Source organism: Schistocerca nitens, chromosome 11 (genome assembly GCF_023898315.1).
Source record: "Schistocerca nitens isolate TAMUIC-IGC-003100 chromosome 11, iqSchNite1.1, whole genome shotgun sequence".
Lineage (NCBI taxonomy): Eukaryota > Metazoa > Arthropoda > Insecta > Orthoptera > Acrididae > Schistocerca > Schistocerca nitens.
The window spans coordinates 50,716,007-50,734,156 of NC_064624.1; the positions used below are offsets into that span (position 1 = coordinate 50,716,007).

Sequence of the window (18,150 nt, forward strand, 5' to 3'; positions counted from 1 at the left end):
TGCTCCCCAACAGGATGTCACCCTCTACCTCCGCCACCCCTACCCCACTATTTCTCCCCATCCCCGCACCAACCTCCTCCTCACCCCCACCCAGTCACCATTCCCATCATGCACTGGTGCTGCTACTCACAGTGTGGCCTCAGTTGCCTGACACTGCAGTCATGTGTGTGTGAGTTCCATTTGCACAAGTATATATGTGTATGATTGTCATTTAATTCTGAGAAAGGCCTTACTGGATGAAAGCTATATTTGTGACAGGCTTTTTGTTGTTCCTATCTGTGACTCAGCATCTCTGCTATATGGTGAGTAGCAACTTTCACAATATTGTTAGAAGATTAAAAGAATCATCCACATAGGGGCTTGACCTAACAACCTTCAGACTACATGAATGTTGGTTGTCTACCATTTTTGACATGTCCGAAACAACAGACATGACACAGAATCTGCACCTCTTATAAATCATATGTAAATTAAAGGTGGAGAGGGAATAAAGGGAAGGAAAGGGAATCGATCACAGCTATCGGCTGCATTGGGACATTACGGAGTGAACATGTGTACCTGGATCTCCTGCTTACTAGGCAGGTTCAATAACCACTGCACCATCCAGGACATAACTGCATGGACTATCTTGGCTTGCCCCTCAGCTGATCCACACTCCCATCGAGCACCACCTACCCACAGCTCCTGTCCATGTCCAAAAGAGCAGACACCACACATTCATATAATTTTATAGGCCTAGCTAGGCAATGAATCCAGCTACTTCAATGTGGATGCACAAGTATGTCCTACCTCCTGTGGGAATCTCAGATGAATAAATATGGAGGAAATGGACAGGGGCTGAGGATAGGTGGCACTCGATGGGAGTGTGGATCGGCTGTGAGGCGAGCCAAGATAGTCCGTGCAGTTGTGGTAACACTGTGTCCCAGATGGTGCAGTGTTTATTGCATCTGCCCTGTAAGTAGGAGATCCCATGTTCAAATCACAGTCTGGTACATACTTTCACTTGTCACCACCGATTCTGCATAATGTCCCAACGTAGCTGACAGCAATTATCACTCCCCTTTCCTTTCATTTCCACCCCCCTTGACCTTCAATTTACATATAACCTTCAGATTATTGTTTTGTATTCTTTTCACTGTGCCAACCACTCCCTATAAACTATACTAATATAAATGGCCCATGCCTTACCCGACCTGTACCAAAATACTATTCCTTCTAAATCCTTGGGCATCTGGAGTTCCCACTTCTGTCATTCTCATTTCTGGCCAAGCCCTGCATGTATCATAAATTTGTGCGAAATCAGAGATGAAGAAGTACATTTACTTCTCAGTCATGTTGTCCTCTAATCTGCCAAGTAGGGGAGTTGAGACTTTCTTTCGTTTCAAAGACGTCTGAACATTTTCCAATACAAACTACAATGGTGAGTGCATAAGTTCAGAACTTGGGTTTATGGTTCCAAAAAGCAAGGAGCCCTATTTTCCTGCAGAAATCATGTACAATAAAACTACCCTTTCATCTGTAATCTATTTGACATTCCCATGCCTCACAACTAACAATGGATTAGCAGTATGAATTGTGTGTTTCCTCAAGTATCCACCTGCTGTATAAAAAATGCAGCACCTAAAGCTGAATGTGTTTTTCCTTGTGAATACTACACCCTCCTCCTCTGGAATTTGAGGTTCCACTAAGTGCACATAGAAACTAGACAAGAGATATATCCCGAGAAAAGAAAGACTTAAAAGACCTTAAGACATAGCAGTAGCTTACCTCCTCCATCTTAACTCCCAGAGGATCATATTCGGGATTGCTGAACATCTGTAACAAAGAAATAATTTAAGAGATTCATTACTATCGTTGAACATGCAGTACATGCACACGTTAAATTCACAACATTAGGAATCTCTCATATGAATTATTGTATAAAGTGCTTTTCTTTAAGAGGATGAGGAGAATACACTAATGGCATGCACCAAATTAAAACATGACTCAAGATCACACACTTCTCTTAAAGTATAAGCTCAGTGTTTTTATTTATTCATTCATTCATCCATTCATGAGGAAAAAACTATTTATCATGTAACATATATGAAATAAACAAAATATTCTCAGAATTTAATAAGAATGTGATTATTCCAGGTCCAAAGAAAGCAGGAGCTGACGTGTGAATATCCTGAACCATCAGTTTAAGAAGACGTTATTGCAAAATACTGTCATGAATGATTTACACACAAATGAAGTGACTGACAGAAGCCAACTTTGGCAAGATTAATTTTGGTTTCTGGAGAAATGTAGGAACACATGAAGAAATACTGACCTCACAACTTAACTCAGCAGGTAAGAAAGGCTAGCCCCTGTTTATAGGGCATTTAGATGTATGGTGAGCTTTTGACAATGCTGACTGGAACACACTCTTTGAAATTTTGAAGGTAGCACAGAAAAAACACAGGGAACAAAACTTATTTGCAACTTGTTCAGAAACCATTTTGGTGTTCTAAGCGTTAAAGGATATGAAAGGAAGACAGTAGTTGAGAAGTAAGTGTGATCAAGTTGTAGCCTATCCCCATGTTTTTATACATGAACATTGAGCAAGCAGTAAAAGAAACCAAGGAAAAATTTAGTTCGTGAATTAAAGTTCAGGGAGAAGAAATAAAATCTACAGTTTGTCGATTTTATTTATTTATTTATTTATTTATTTACACATCACGTTCCATAGGAGCAAATTTCCAAGGTCATGGAACATGTCATTACATGAAATTACAACATACAAGTAATAACAGAGGCATACCGACAATCCTCCTTTCCACGAACAATACGAGACTGGAATAGAAGGGAGAACTGATAGAGGTACTCAAGATACCCTCCGCCACACACCGTCAGGTGGCTTGCGGAGTATGGATGTAGATGCAGATGTTAGGAACCCAAGAAAAAAAGTCAGTCCATTAGTTTAAGTAAACACAATCAACAATACAATAGGAATCAGCTTACTTTTTCAAGGAACTCCTCAACAGAATAGAAGGAGTGACCCATGAGGAAACTCCAGTTTTGATTTGAAAGTGCGTGGATCACTGCTAAGATTTTTGAACTTGAGTGGTAACTTCCTGAAAACGGATGCAGTAGTATACTGCACACCTTTCTCCACATGAGTGAAGGAAGTCTGATCCAAATGCAGATTTCATTTCTGCCGAGTATTAACTGAGTGAAAGTTGTTTATTCTTGCGAATAAGCTAATACTGCTAACAAGAAATGATAGTACAGTCAATGTCAAAATACCCTGACTCACGAATAGGGGTCGACAAGAGGTTTGTGAACTTAGACCACTTATTGCCCAAACTACCTGTTTCTAAGCCAAAAATACACTTATAGAATGGCAAGCGTTACCCCAAAATATAATACCATATGACATAAGCAAATGAAAATAAGCAAAGAACACTAATTTTCGTGTTGAACAATCACTTACTTCAGATACCTTTCAAATAGTAAAAATGGCAGCATTAAGTCTTTGAACAAGATCCTGAACATGGGCTTTCCACAACAGTTTATTATCTATCTGAACACCTATAAATTTGAACTGTTCAGTTTGATTAATCATAAGCCCATTCTGTGAAATTAAAACATCAGGTTTTGTTGAATTGTGTGTTAAAAATGGTAAAAACTGAGTTTTATTGTGATTTAGCATTAGTTTATTTTCTACAAGCCATGAACTTATGTCAAGAACTGCACTACTTGAAACCAAGCCAATGTTGAACACAACATCCTTTACTACCAAGCTAGTGTCATCAGCAAACAGAAATATTTCAGAGTTACCCACAACACTAGAGGGCATATCATTTATATAAATAAGGAACAGGAGTGGCCCCAACACTGATCCCAGGGGCACCCCCACTTGACCTGTACCCCAGTCAGACCCCACATCACAGCCATTCTCAACATTGTGAATAATGTCCTTTTGATGTCTGTTGCTCATGCAAGAGGTGAAACAGTGAGCTACTCCCTGTATTCCATAATGGTCCAACTTCTGGAGCAATATTTTGTGAACAACAGAATAAAATGCCTTCGTTAAATCAAAAAATATGCTCAGCATTCAAAACCTTTTGTTTAACATATCCAGTGCCTCAAAGAGAAAGGAGAATATAGCATTTTCAATTGTTAAACAACTTCTAAAGCTGAACTGTACATTTGATAGCAAATTGTTCAATATAAAATGATCAATTATCCTTACATACACAGCCTGTTTAATAACCTTAGCAAACACTAATGGCATATAAATAGATCTAATATTGTCTACATTATACCTTTCACCCTTTTTACAAAGAGGCTTTACTACTGAGTATTTTAATTGTTCGGGAAACTGACCATTTCTAAAAGAAAAATTACAAATATGGCTAAATACAGGGCTAACATTTGCAGCACAGTATTTTGATATTCTGTTAGGCACTCCATCATGTCGATGAGAGTCCTTAGTCTTCAGTGATTCAATTATTGACTCAATCTCTCCCTTGTCTGTATCACAGAGGAGATTTTCAGACATCAATCTCAGAAAGGCATTCTGCCAAGGAAGTTAAATGATTCCCCGTAGAAACTAATTTTTTATGTAATTCACCTGCAGTGCTTCAAAAATGATTGTTAAATGCTGTACATATATCTGATTTGTCAATAACAGAAATATTTTTACTATGATCTGACTTTGCATCATCGACCTTGTGCTGCTGACCACACACATCCTTCACAACTGACAATTTTATCTGTGAATCAGCTATTCTATTTGCATACCATATACTCTGTCTTCCTAATAACATTTTTAAGCACCTTAAAATATTGTTTGTAATGGGCTACTGTAGCTTGACTGAATACTTCTAACATTTTGATATAATTCCTTATCCCACTAGTCAGCCACCCAGGCTGCCTATGACTGCTAGTACCCTGTTCAGAACGTTGTAATGGGAAGCAACTCTCAAAGAGCATGAGAAATGTGTTAAGAACAGCATTATATTTATCATCTATGTTATCGACACCATAAACATACTGCCATTTGTTCCTTGACAAGGTTTAAAAAACTCTCTACTGCTATTGGATTAACTTTCCTACATAGTTTGTAATTATATGTGACATTCGTGAGAGTACAAAAGCCTTTTAGTGTTAAAATTTGTGCATCATGGTCTGAAAGGCCATTCACACTTTTGTTAACAGAATGCCCATCTAGTAATGAAGAATGAATAAAAATATTGTCTATGGCTGTGCTACTGTTCCCCTGAAGCCTAGCTGGAAAAAAGGCAGTCTGCATCTTATCATATGAATTTAGGAGATCTACCAACATCCTTTTACTTGCACCATCATATACAAAATTTATATTGAAGTCACCACACATAACTAATTTCTGGTACTTCCTGCAAAGTGAATCAAGAACCATCTCTGGCTTGAGCAGAAGTGCTCTGAAATCAGAGTTAGGGGACCTATAAACAACAACAACAATTAGAAGTTTAATTTCACTCAATTCAACTGTCCCTGTGCAACATTCAAATATCTGGTCAGATCAGTGCCATGATAGTCTATGGACTCAAATGGAATACTGTTTTTTTACGTATACAGCCACTCCCCCACCCTGCAAGGGACTCCTTGAAAAACAGTCAGCTAATCTGTATCTTTGTAAAGGAAGCCTCTGAGTTGTCAAATTATTTAAGTGGTGCTCCGATATACCAGTAATTTCAGAGTCAACATCTATAAGCAGTGCACTAACTTTATCTCTAATACCTCTTACATTTTGATAAAATACGGTAATTCCTTTACTTGGAAATATGTCCTCTGAAGGTGATCCCTTAGTTAGTGGGACTTCCTTTAAGTAGGTATACCTATCAGCTGACTTCAGTCTAAAAAAAGGTGCAGCTCTCACACCAACTACTACAGCAATTTTTCCACAAGTGATCCCACCGCCATCAACTACACTGTCACACTGGATAACACTGTAATCCTATCAAAGACAGAAAAAGACTTGAAAGTAAAATTGAACGGAACTGACACTTTCTTAAAGGAGCTTATACGATGAGTATCTACAAAATCGAAACAAGGGTAACGAAATGAAGTCAAATTAAATAATGTGATGCTGACAGAATTAGAGATATACAGTCATTAATTGCAGAAGATGAATTTTGCTGTTTGTATAGGAAACTGACTGATGATGGGCAAAATAGGAAGGCTATAAAATACAGACCTGCAATAGCATGAAAATACAGTTCCAAAAAAGTAACTTTTGTTAAGAGTGAATAAACAGTTATCTGTTAGGCAGTCTTTTCTGAAGTGTAGCCTTCTACAGATGTGAAACATGGAAGATAAGTAATAAAATGGATGATAATAGTGATTGATGATGAGAGATGAGAAGCACTTGAAATATGCTACTACAGAAGAAAGCTGAAGATTGCGATTTTAGATCAGATTACTAGTGATGACTGAATTAAATTTGGCACAACCTGACTACAAGAAGAAGTCAGTTGACAGGACTCATCAAAAGCAATGCGAAATTGTCAATTTGATAATGGCATAAGTGTGGCTGAGGGGCAAAATTTGTCAAGGGAGAAGACAACTTCACTAGAGTAATCCAATTAAAATGAATGTTAGTAGCAAATTATTGTTTACATCATGCACTACTGGTCAGCTGAAAGCTATGCTCGCCAAGAGAAGTGAATAAACAACCTTTGTCTGTCAATATGTGTTACAGCCTTTTGAGGAATTGTATCTTGTGCACCTGTTTCATTGATAGTGTTCTAAGTAATTACAAGTCTCTGCAGTTCATAAGAGATATGTAGCTGCACTTACTGGAAAGAGAGCCCACTGGCCACAATGCAATCCATTTAGTACCACCACAACAAATGTACTATCCATTCTACAAAGGTAATTACAGATATACTTAACAGAAAACTTTGAAATTGTTACAGTGATGTGAAATATAAAATGGCCTACATCTTGCCAACCTTAACGCTTCTGGTCTTTTATCTGTGATGAAAATTAAATTAAGAAGCCCACAAGGAAAACCAAAAATCCTGAAGACATGATGTGCTATACAACACAGGCCATTGCTGCCATAAGGTCCCTTGAAATTCAGCGTACAATGCTGTCAGTCCAGCAGTCTGAGCACTTGTTAAACAACTGTATTAATGAAAATATGAACTGTGCCAGAGTTACATGTTTGCTTACATTTGGTACAGTAGGACAAATGTTCTTCTCCTAATGGTGGGGAAATGGTTTGCAGTACTGTTATCTTGTGTACATTTGGATTAAGTTAAACATATGTTGTCCCATTAAAAAACCCTTTGAACACACTTTCTGATGCAAGTGAATAAAACATGTAATTCCATTTCTTAGAGTCAGTGTAATAATTCAGCAGCTATAAACATTAAAAATTACTTAAGTCAGAAAATTCGCCACATTCTCTGCTATATCTCAGCTAACACCACAGCTCGCTAAATTTGCCCATTCTGGGTAGACTTGGGATTGGCATCTCCTTGTCATCTCACCCTGCATACAAGCAAAGTTGAAATCTTATTTTTGAAGTACAATATATTCTTTATTTTGTCTGTATTCACTGTTTTTCAGTGTTATGTTGAAAATTAAAATATGCCCATGAATTACATTACATTTATTGATATTGCAGATCATATTTATTCACATTATTAAAAAAGATACCATTCACAGTAGTCCTATTATATCTAGTTACATAAAGAAAAACATAACTTGACAAACACTTTAAATTTCTCTTCTGAGACATTATGCAGACAATTCTTAAAAACTTCACTATAGTGTGAAATGAAGTCACTGGAGTCTAATTTAGACCATGGGAGATAAACTAACTTCAGTGCCACCACACCAGACATTTGACAATGTACACACATCCTGCAAGGAAGTAAAACTGTTTTTCCACTAAATTGTGGATTTGTATCCCTTCAGAAGTCTTATAATATCAGCATTAACAAAGTTCATTATCCCATGGCTGAAACAAGAACCCAGAGCTACGAACACAGACTTAGTAAATGGATCTGTGGCCAAAGTAGTGGTTAGTCTAATCTGAAGATGCAATCCAGAGTGTTCCAGTGTTTACTTCTCCCCTGTCTGAAGTACTGGGTGATCAAAAAGTCAGTATAAATTTGAAAACTTAATAAACCACAGAATAATGTAGATAGAGAGGTAAAAATTGACACACATGCTTGGAATGACATGGGGTTTTATTAGAACCAAGGAAAAAAAAAAGTATTGCTAGACGCGTGAAAGATCTCTTGCGCGCGTCGTTTGGTGATGATTGTGTGCTCAGCTGCCACTTTCGTCATACTTGGCCTCCCAGGTCCAGACTTCAGTCCATGCAATTATTGCCTTTGGGGTTACCTGAAGTCTCAAGTGTATCGTGATCGACTGACATCTCTAGGGATGCTGAAAGACAACATCCGATGCCAATGCCCCATCATAACTCCGGACATGCTTTACAATGCTGTTCACAACATTATTCCTAGACTACAGCTATTGTTGAGGAATGATGGTGGACATATTGACCATTTCCTGTAAAGAACATCATCATTCCAAGCATGTGTGTCAATTTGTACCTCTCTATCTACATTATTCCGTGATTTATTCAGTTTTCAAATTTATACTGAATTTTTGATCACCCGGTATATCATTCATCATACTTCTCAAAATCTTACTGGTGGGATCAACATAAATTCTTCACCCCCTCCCCACAATAATGAAGCAATCTTCACTTTTAACTTGGAAAACAGGTAATCATTTTATCTGCCGACATCATATGTCATAATATTTTTGCTCAACACATCACTACAAAAAGAACGGTTTGGGGAGTTCATTAATGTGGTGCATCAATTAAACTACATTTTCTGAAGTATGCGCATAGAAATAATAAAATGACCAAATATGGCAGTCTAGGCTACCCCATTGGTTGAGCACTAAGAGTTAATGTTATATTTGTGGTCTAGAAGTTATCAACTTTATACTTTTATGCATTAAACTGTAGCCTTCAGTTCCTACAGTCAGCGGAAAAATATGTTTATATTGTGGGAACCTCTGAGTATGTTTAATTGAATTATTGGGTAACTCATTGAAGAACATACATAGTGAGGTGATAAAAGTCATGGGACAGTGATATTCACTTGTAAAGATGGTGGTATTAACACATACACAACACGTAAACTGAAGGTGCTTGGCAGAGTTGTCATTTGTTCTCAGATGATTCATGTGAAGAGGTTTCCATAGTTATTATGACCCCACACTGAGAATTAACAGATTTTGAATGCGGAATGGTAGTTGGAGCTACATGCTTAGGACATTCCATTTTGGAAATCATTAGGGAATTACATATTCCAAGACATATGGTGTAAAGGGTATGATGAAAACACCAAATTACTTACATTACCTCTCACTATGGCCATCGACCTTCACTTAACAAATGAGAGCAGCAATGTTTGTGTACTGTTGGTGCCAGCAGTCAAACAACACTGCATGAAATAACCACATAAATCAATGTGAGATGTACAGCAGACATATATGTTAGGACAGAGCAGCAAAATTTGGTATTAATGGACCATGGCAGCAGACAACCAATGTGAGTGCCTTTACCAACAGCACGACATTGCCTGCAGTGGCTCCCTGGGCTTATGAGAAAATTGGTTGGACCCTAGGTGACTACAAAACTGTAGCCTGGTCACCAGACTACAATTGTTCATGAGTGGTTTGAAGAACATTATGGACAATCCAAGAAAATGACTCGTCCAAGGCATTGGGAGAGGCTTAAAAAGCCAAATCTTATTCCTGTGAAGGGAGGACCCTTGGCGATGCCAAAGGGACATCACCACCTGACACACAGCAATGCAGAGAACATCAGAGGGAATAGAGGTGCTCACAGGCTGAAGTAAGAAGACTGCAGCCTTGGCAGCAGCATCAGCGGCATCGTTTCCTGGCAGAACGACATGATCGGGGACCCACAGAAACAGGACATTGGCTCCACGAAGAGTGAGCAAATGACAGATTTACTCGACCTGCTGCACTAAGGGATGAGTGGTGTACAGTGCACAGAGACTTTGGAGGGTGCTGAGTGAGTATGAACAGAGGACACAATCGGGAAGGCTGTGTCACCGGATGTACTCCACAGCCTGATACAAGGTAAAAAGCTTGGCTGTAAATACTGAGGAGTGGGCTGGAAGCAGATATCAAAAGACACGGGCGCCAATAACGAATGCACACCTGACCCTACGGTCAGTATGTGAGCCATCAGTGTATACAAAGGTACTATCGCTAAGTTCCATGCGAAGGTCTTGAAACTGGAGGCGACAAGGGTGAGGCTAGAGTAGTGTCCTTAGGAAGTGAATTAAGGCCAAGGTTAACATGGGCTGCTTCACGAACCCAAGGTGGTGAAGGGTTCACGCCCACAGGGAAAACTGAAGGTAGCATGAAGTTAAGCCACTGTAGCAAGTGGCAAAAGCAGATGCTAGGAGGTAATAGGGAAGAGGGACAAGCCCCATACTAATGGTCTAAGGAGCCATCAAAGAAGGAGGCATTGGAAGGGTGGCCACGGATGGCAGACAAATGGCATGCATACCTGCTGAGGAGAAAGTCACAGCAGTAGGATAGTGGTAGTTCAGTACACAGACTCTCAACTGGGCTGGTGTAAAATGCATCTGTGGCCAAATGGATGTCATTATGGTGGATAGTGTTGAGACGGCATAAAAGGGATTGGCGAGCAGATGCATAAACAAAGCACCCATAGTTGTGTTTCGAATGGACAAGGGACCAGTACAAACGCAGGAGGGTGGTTTGATCAGCACCACAGGAAGTACCATTGAGGACACGGAGGACACTGAGGGACTGTGTACAGCGGGCTGCCAGGTAAGAGACATGGGAGGACCAAGAGTGTTTCCTATCGATCATGAGACCCAGGAATTTTGTAGTGTCAACAAACAGAAGGGCAACAGGTCCAAGATGTAGAGATGGTGGGGGAAACCATTTGCGCCACCAGAAATTCAAACAGACGGTTTTGTGATTAGAAAAGCGAAAGCCACTGTTGATGTTCCAGGAGTAAAGACAATCAAGACCTTGCTGAACACGCCACTCAGTGAGACAGGTCCATGGAGACCTGCGATAGATGGTAAAATCATAGACAAAAAGGGAGCCGGAGACACCCAGTGGGAGATAGGCCACAATAGGGGTAATGGCGATAGCAAAGAGGATGACGCTCAGGACGGAACCCTGAGGCACATCATTTTCCTGAATGGTATCTGACAAAGCAGAACCCACACACACCTTGAATATTTGGTCTTGTAAAAATGCTCGAAGAAAACAGGGTAGGCATCCACGGAAGCCCCACGTGTAAAGAGTACGGAGGGTAACAGTTCTCCAGCAGGTCTCTTAGGCCTTCTGTAAATCGAAGAACACTGCCACAGTCTGGGATTTCTGCAGAAAACCATTCATGACATGGGTGGACAAAGTAACGAGATGGTCAACTGCAAAATGCTGCACTCTAAATCCACACTGTGCATTTGTGAGTAAATGGTGAGTTTGAGCCCCTACACCAGCCGGGCACGAATCATACATTCCATCACTTTGCAAACGCAGCTGGTAAGAGAGATGGGGTGGTAGCTGGAAGAAAGGTTTTTGTCCTTACTGGGCCTAGGTATGGGTATGACTGTGGCTTCACGCTACCATCCAGGAAATGTGACCTCAGCCCAGATGCGGTTGTATGTGTTAAGCACGAAGTGCTTGCTGCAAGAGAGCAGAGCTGCAACATCTGAATGTGGATAGCATCTGGCCTTGGGATGGAGGATCTAGCTCCCTCATAGTGAAGGTGGCATTGTAACACTCACTATTGGGAGAAGAGAAGGGTACCGCCCCAAGCACCTCCACTCGTTTCCTATGGATAAAGGCAGGGTGATAGTGGAAAGAGCTTGAAACTTATCCAAAATGGCGGCCCAAGGTGTTGGAGATAGCAACAGGATCCACAATCCACCTACTGTCAGGCTGGAAATGGGGAAATGGATCTTGGTTCCAGAGAGCCATCGAAGGTTTGCCCACACAACAGAGGAAGGTGTGGAACTGGTAAAAGAACTAGTGAACGAAATCCAACTAGCTCTTTTGCTATACCAAAGAACGACAACACTTCACACGCATGTGTTTATAATGAATGCAGTTTTCCAGCGTAGGTCGGTGGTTAAAAACACGGAGAGCACATCTCCATGCGTGAATTGCGTCACGGCATGCCTCAGTACACCAGAGGACTGAGACACGATGTGGTGAAGATGAAGTGCGAGGAATGGAACGTTCTGCAGAAGTAAGGATAACGTTTGTGAGGTAGTCCACCTGGTCACAACAACTGAGGAAATCTTGTTCTGCGAAGGTCGCCAGGGAGGAGTAAAGCTGCCAGTCAGCCTTAGTAAGCTGCCATTTAGGTATGCATATGGATGGGGTAGGAGTCAGCAGACGGAGAGCACACGGGAAGTGGTCTCTCAAGTAGGCGTCAGAAAGAATGGACCACTCAAGATGAGGGGCACTCTAGGCAGTGCACAAGGATAGTTCCAAATAGGAATAGGGGTGCAAGGAGTCAGAAAGGAAAGTGGGTGCACCAGTGTTAAGGCATGAGAGGTAGAATTGGTTAGGAACGTTAGCCAAGAGGGCTCCTCTCTGGCAGACCCTGGGAGAACCGCAGAGGGGATGATATGCATTAAAGTCACCAGAAAGCAAAAGGGGTTGCTGTGATGCTAGAAGCAGACATAAATCCTCTGTGGGACCGCAGGCCATGAATGTTCCATAGGAGGGCAGTCATGAGGAGGAAGAGAATGTCTGCAGAGGGACAGCCGGTGGAAGGTCGCTACTACAGGGCTCAGAAGCAGGAGGATCCTGCTCCAAGGGGTGTACAAAAGCATCGGAGTGCTTGTGCGGTTGGTTGGTGGAGTCCAATGCCAAAAAACAAATGGTGGTGTGCACCAGCGAGACAAAGGCCAGCCGGGCTAAGCGACCACGTCAAACAGGATCTTCGAGTTGGTGAAGGGGCAGACTGTTTGTCTTTAGCGGACTTCTTTGAGCACTTCTGCTTAAAGGAAGACTTGGGTGTTAGTTGGCTGGAGGGATGGACGAAGTCTTCACACGAGTACTCCTTCTGGCCTTCCTGCCTGCCAGTTGTGTAGTGGGTAACTTCGCCTCATGAGGTGAGAGTCTGATAGTTTGTTGCACAGCAGGACTGGGGTCAGTGATGCTACCTTGACACTGGGCAACTTCACAACCTCAGAGCCAAATTTGAGGTTGCATATCTGTGTAACCATGTCCTTCATGGAGGGAGGGGTAACAAGAACTGAACTATAAGTGCCTGACAGATGAACACAGAGCTTGTGGCTAGCCAGCAAGCTACCGGGTAAGGCACTTTTTCCTTTACCGGAATCTCTTGAACAGCCTGCTCGTCGAGATACACAGAACAATCCTGGGAGGAGGCGGCATGGTCACCATTGCATTTGATACAGCAGGGAGGAAGAGTTAGACATTCGCTCTTGTGTGCACCCCTGCCACAGGTTACACATATGGCTGGGTGTCAAAAAGATGTTCTAGTGTGATTGAACCAATGACACTGATAACAGCGCATCGGATTCAGAAGGTATGGCTGGACTGTGACGATTTCAGCTGGCTTTAATCTTGGATGGCAGCACCACCCTATAATAGGTGAAGAAAAGAGTGCGGGTGGGCTCCAAAGAAGAATCGACCTTTTTCATGACATGATGAATGACAATGATGCCCTGATCGGAGAGGTAAGATTGTATTTCAGCCTTGATCAGACTGTCAAGAAGCCCGGTGTAAACTACACCACAGGAGGATATCAAAGTTCTATGTGCCGTGACATGAACAGTGTAGCCGTGGTGAAGTAAGGCAGCAAGAAGTAGTTGTGCTTGAGCATCAGAAGCCGTCTCCAAAAGCAAAGAGCCATTCCGTAAATGAGAGCAGGATTACAAAGGGCCAACAATGGCAACACCTTCCTAAATAATAAACAGATTAACTGTGGTGAAGGACTGACCATCTTCAGTATGTGATACAACAAGGATTCGCTGTGCAGTGGGAACGGTCTTCAAATCAGAACCCTAATAACGTTTTCATTTCGTTGACATTGATGAAGAGGATGAGTGACTCATCGCGAGGAAATCCCCCATGATTGCAGCATCTCCAATGGCGTGCTCATACTGGGGGGCTCCTACACAAGGGGGCACACCCGCCTTAGGTGATTGTTCACACCTCAGGTCACACCTCCCGAACACATGACAGAGGGACCAACGGGCAATCTGAGAAGGTTACAGCTCAGTCAGTCACCCCTCCCTGGGCCTGGCTTGTATCAGGGGATACATGTGAACCCTACCTGTCGACCCGGGGCTGGGAATTACGTGTTACACAGTCACCTTTTACATGTTAGACATGTGGTCTAGCCTTCAGGAGCGCACAGGGAAGAAGAAGAAGCAGAAGAAAAGAGAGAATCCTCAAACACCGAAGCAGAGGAATGGGAGGTGAAAGGAAACAAAGAAAGGAAAAAGGAGCCACAAAGAAAGGAAAAAGGAGCCACAAAGAAAGGAAAAAGGAGCCACAAAGAAAGGAAAAAGGAGCCACAAAGAAAGGAAAAAGGAGCCACAAAGAAAGTTGAGACTGTTTGCAGGTCAGCAACAGAATGCAGAACATTCCCCATAATACCCCAGACATGTTCCCCAAGGGAGAGGAAAAAGAATAGCAAGAGGATAGACATGTAGCACAGAAGGTAAAAAGGGCTGCCAAACGCTGGGGCTCCCTGGTAGCCAAGTATGAACCTGCCAAAGAGTGGCTAGCCCCCGGGAGGGGGGAACAATTTGAGAGCCCCCACCAACAATTTTGTTTATTGAAGATAATATTACTGTAAATGCCCTTATCCATAAAAGTAGAAACAATATTACTTCTTAATGAGTGAAAAATCCTATTGCAAGTGACTTAATTATATTTGTACTATTTGGAAAGTAAATGTTGAAATAGGACTAAGTCCATGTCCATTTCTGGTTTAATTTTGACTTTCATAAATTTTGGTGATCACATAATTCATATATAATGAAGTAATTACTACTGAGAAGAAATAAGCTGTTAACTGTTTCTATGAGAACTTGCACATACTATTTATAACTGCTAGCATCACTGTACCACTTGTCTGATTATAGTAGAGTTCACTGCACTTCATTGGGTAAGAAGTAATAGTAGCTTTCCTTTATCACAACTCTATACAGATTATATAAAAGTAATGTTCAACATTAGTATGCCTAATTAGACTGGTGACAATTTTTATTTCATTTAAGCAAACTTGGTTTCTTAAAAAAATTTCCAAATTTCAATCTTTAGCTTTCTGGTTTCTTCTGTAGCACTGAATTCACGTTCAATAAGACAAACCCATTAGGTAACTCATGGTCAGTTTTACTTAAATCCTCCCAGAGGGTAACATTTACTGAATCGTAATAACATATTTGGTAATACACATTGTATGTTAATATAATACGCGGTGCAGTATAGTGTTGTACGTTTTCAGATGTTCTGCTGTGAAATGTTCATCTGAATTTGATAATAATAATGGACAATGTGCCATACCACTCTGCTGTGGTGGATCACGCTCTAACAACGAGGAGGCGAAAACTAAATATTTTGCTCTGTGCACAAAGAAACATTGTATCAGATAAAGTTGAACTTGGCATGAATAAACCATAGTTAATGGATCTTGCACTGTAGAAGCCAAAACCTCCACAATACAAAGTCAACAAACCAGTTAACATTAAAGAGCATAATGCAATCAAGGCTTCTTCCATATCATGCTCATTTGAATCCAGCTGAGCATATATGGGCCCAGGTGAGAGGTACTGTGGCAGGAGACACCAAGAAGTTTGGGCTCATTGAGGTTGAAATGCAGAAAAAAAGAGCCATTGCAAACTTTACCCCACAGTAATGATACTGAGTTGTCAGCCATTCAAAGAAGGTAATTGAAGAGACATGGATTTATGGACAGCTGAAAGAACAGATGGAACAGAGTCAGTTCAGTCAGCTCCAGTGCCAGTTCCAGTTCTGAGGGAGACAGCGATGATTCTTCCCTTGGTTTCACTTAACTACACTGTAAATGTGAGTACATATGAAAAATTCATTGATGTAACTGCTCCGTTTAGTATTGTATTTCTTTACGGCCAAAGAATGTTTGCTTGGCAGCTGACTATAGGTCATAACCTAAGATAGGCATTGTGTTGTTGCTACCCCTTGGAAACTATGCTTCCCTGCACTCTTTCTTCACCAAATTTCCAAAAGTTGCAACTTCTTTTAAACACACTATAGTAGTTTACTGCCTCTGTATTTCTGTTTTGCACAGTTCATCTGATTATAGCTTAGACCTGTTAATGATACCATGTGTGTGACATGAGGCTAAACTATATAATTCAAAATTTATATGACAATCACTATTTCGCCAGTTCACTGTGACTAGTCTGTGTACATATTAGCACATTTAATAATTTTCCCTGCGTGGAAATCTTTTACCACAAACTCACAAATACAGAGACTCACTGACCAGGTAAGAGCCCAATGAATTTGCTTACAACACATTAATCGAAGATACTGAAATGCATAGTCTTCTTCAAACAATGTGAAACTTCTGATAGGAATTTCAAAACTCTAGAAAAAGATAGATTGCTACTAACGTAAAGATAACATGTTAAGTTGCCAACAGGCAAAATTAAAAGAGATTTACACTTAAGCTTTTGGCCTCAGCCTTTATCAGAAAAAGAACTACTTTCCAATACATATAAAACTGAATTAAAAGTCAAATAGTACATTGCTCTAACACAACAGTTTAAGGCTCAAAGTTTTAGAGAAGTTTGATATACTGTGCATAAATAAAGTTTTGTGTGCTAGTTACAAAATACAATAAGGACCACTGATTTGAGGATATCAAGAAGCTAATTAATAAAGATTATAGTCAATAATGTGGTGCAGTTTAGTTGTAATCACTGTGTTAGACACAGTACAGATATCTGACAGCCTCACAGGCATGGAATATGCCAGACTGGTGTCTACCACCGATGGTTTAGCTGAAATTATCTTCAGAGCACCCTGAACATTACAAAAATTCCAAATTGTTTCTTGGATTGAGCCCTTTTTTGGCAACAATTATTTTGCTTGATGTTCAGATTCAAAACTTCAGAGGCACCATATTATTGTCTTCAATTAGTGAATCTCACTAAAGTGTCTAAGGCTTCCATAGTGTCAATCCCAGAGATGTTAGTTGCAGACATTTTGCCATAATCACTGTCAACTTCTGGTGCCTCCTGTGACTTCAAAACACTTTTATAATATCACATCATCCACTCTCCTTCGGTAACTGAATTTCTACCTATGTCAATCCATTTTAATTTCACCTGAAAAAGCACTCACTTCATTGGTAGACACAGAATTTATCATTTGTACAATTTCAGAACGATCAGCTGTAAACTACTCATCATTTAAATTGCTTTCCCTCTCTGTTTCTTCAATCATTTTAGACCATAGTTCACTCATAATACTGTTTTGGTTCTCACTTTTCCCAGTCTGCTTATGATGACCAGTTTTTTGTGGCTTGTCAACATCACGTTTGTGTTTTGCTGCTTTAGGTGCACTTTTGCTCTGTTTGGAAATTTTTCACTGTACATACAAACATTTTACTGCGATGTAGTCTAACTGACAGTCATACAAGTAGCTGAATATTAACACAGCACAATGACTTCATTAAATAATTAAAATACCACAGCACTGATGCAAACATAAGTACTGTAAACTTAGGTTTAGTGAATGAAGAATCACTGATACTGACAAAGCCAGTAATGCAACTGGCTTATCTTGGCAAGACTATAATCACACAGTTAGGCAAACAATTATTGCTGAAAAGGTGTCACGCCATGGCAAAATACCAGACGCATGTTGGACTATTGGGTCCGCTGGATTATAGAGTGCCGAATTATCATGATCTTACTGTAACTGATATCAACCTGTGACAGTGAAAATATGATTACATATATTGTTACAGCTCTGTTGAAATTTTACTCATAACAGTCAGCAAATAACTGAAGTGGAATAATACAATACTACAAAACTTCTAAGGGGTATAAA

General features: G+C 40.5%; 1 protein-coding gene across 5 annotated transcripts in view; it reads right to left on the reverse strand.

Moving 5' to 3' along the window:
* LOC126213119 (putative zinc finger protein 66) overlaps nucleotides 1-18,150 on the reverse strand; it is a 134,333-nt gene that overhangs the window by 100,807 nt on the left and 15,376 nt on the right. For all 5 annotated transcript variants that reach the window (XM_049940730.1, XM_049940728.1, XM_049940727.1 and 2 more), the window contains exon 6: nucleotides 1,768-1,815. In XM_049940730.1, coding sequence (XP_049796687.1) covers nucleotides 1,768-1,815 — 48 coding nt within the window. The remainder of the gene's footprint in view (nucleotides 1-1,767; nucleotides 1,816-18,150) is intronic.